Below are 1,102 nucleotides of genomic sequence, written 5' to 3' on the forward strand. Positions count from 1 at the left end.
ATAGTGCGAGAATGATATAGTGCATGAATAAAGCATCAATTACCCGACTCATGTTCATGCTTTGATTTTCAGTTTGCTTCAAAAGTTTCTTCAGGAAGTTTATAAAAGACAAATTAAATTAATTTAAATTAAAAAGGAAATTAAATTGATACCCAGCACATCCATTTTATTCCATACCCTGAAAGCTTATCGCGGCAATATTTATGATTTCTAAATTTGGGTTATTATAATCAGTTTGTTTTTTTTGGCGAAGAGATGTTTCTGTGAGCTTTGTGCTTGATTTATGCAAAACCACTATAAGACTGGAAATGAAATGAAATGTTTTTTTGTTTTTCTTTTCTTTTTTTCAGCCTGGTTGCTCCTCAGAAATGACCAAACCCTCATCTTCACGCTCAAAGAGGTGAGTTGGGTTGAAGTTGTTGTCGAAGCTCTGGCTCTTGTTCAGTAAATATCTGGACTGAACGGTTATGCCTTGTATTTTGTCTTATGCCGCGTTCCATTCAAAATCAGAAGTGTGAGATTCCCTATTTGACATTACAGAATTATGACCCTTTTAATATTCTGTTGGCCAGTGCTTGGAAGATGACATAGAAAGTTTTGCACAACTATCTCTGCAGACTGTTTCAAAATGGGTTTTGTTGTCACAGTATGAACTTTGCCTTGTTTCTGCATTATGCATTCAATTGCTATATGAATGTTTCATAATTGTATTGCGCGTGCATCTCTTTAGGTGTTGTCGTACCTTAATCTTACAGGTTTTGGATTTCCACACAAGTCTTAAGTGTTTTTGCTATTGCACTTTTTTTTTCTGACTTCCTGAATTTGAAAGCAACACAGCATGAGTCATAGACTCCGTTGCACTGATGTGTACCGTTTTATAAAAATCCAAATGGAGATGTGTTGAGAGTTAAACGGCAACAGTCTGTGAAACAAATTCTGCCATTTCGTCCAGACATGTTGGTGTTGTATTTCTCTCTCTCAGCTGCTGTGGTTGCTTGTAGTTATGTATGCATTGCTCTTTTGAAACTATGGAGATGATGCTGTAGTTTTGCACACAGTTCTTTGGAATGTTGGTTGTCGTGGGAATGGAATGTTGAGAGTG

General features: G+C 36.4%; 1 protein-coding gene across 1 annotated transcript in view; it reads left to right on the top strand.

Moving 5' to 3' along the window:
- atrx (ATRX chromatin remodeler) overlaps positions 1 to 1,102 on the top strand; it is a 66,553-nt gene that overhangs the window by 2,642 nt on the left and 62,809 nt on the right. Inside the window, exon 2 of the mRNA XM_016254988.1 lies at positions 351 to 400. Coding sequence (XP_016110474.1) covers positions 351 to 400 — 50 coding nt within the window. The remainder of the gene's footprint in view (positions 1 to 350; positions 401 to 1,102) is intronic.

This window comes from Sinocyclocheilus grahami, unplaced genomic scaffold (assembly GCF_001515645.1).
Source record: "Sinocyclocheilus grahami isolate Dianchi unplaced genomic scaffold, SAMN03320097.WGS_v1.1 scaffold1300.1, whole genome shotgun sequence".
NCBI classification, from domain to species: Eukaryota; Metazoa; Chordata; class Actinopteri; order Cypriniformes; family Cyprinidae; genus Sinocyclocheilus; species Sinocyclocheilus grahami.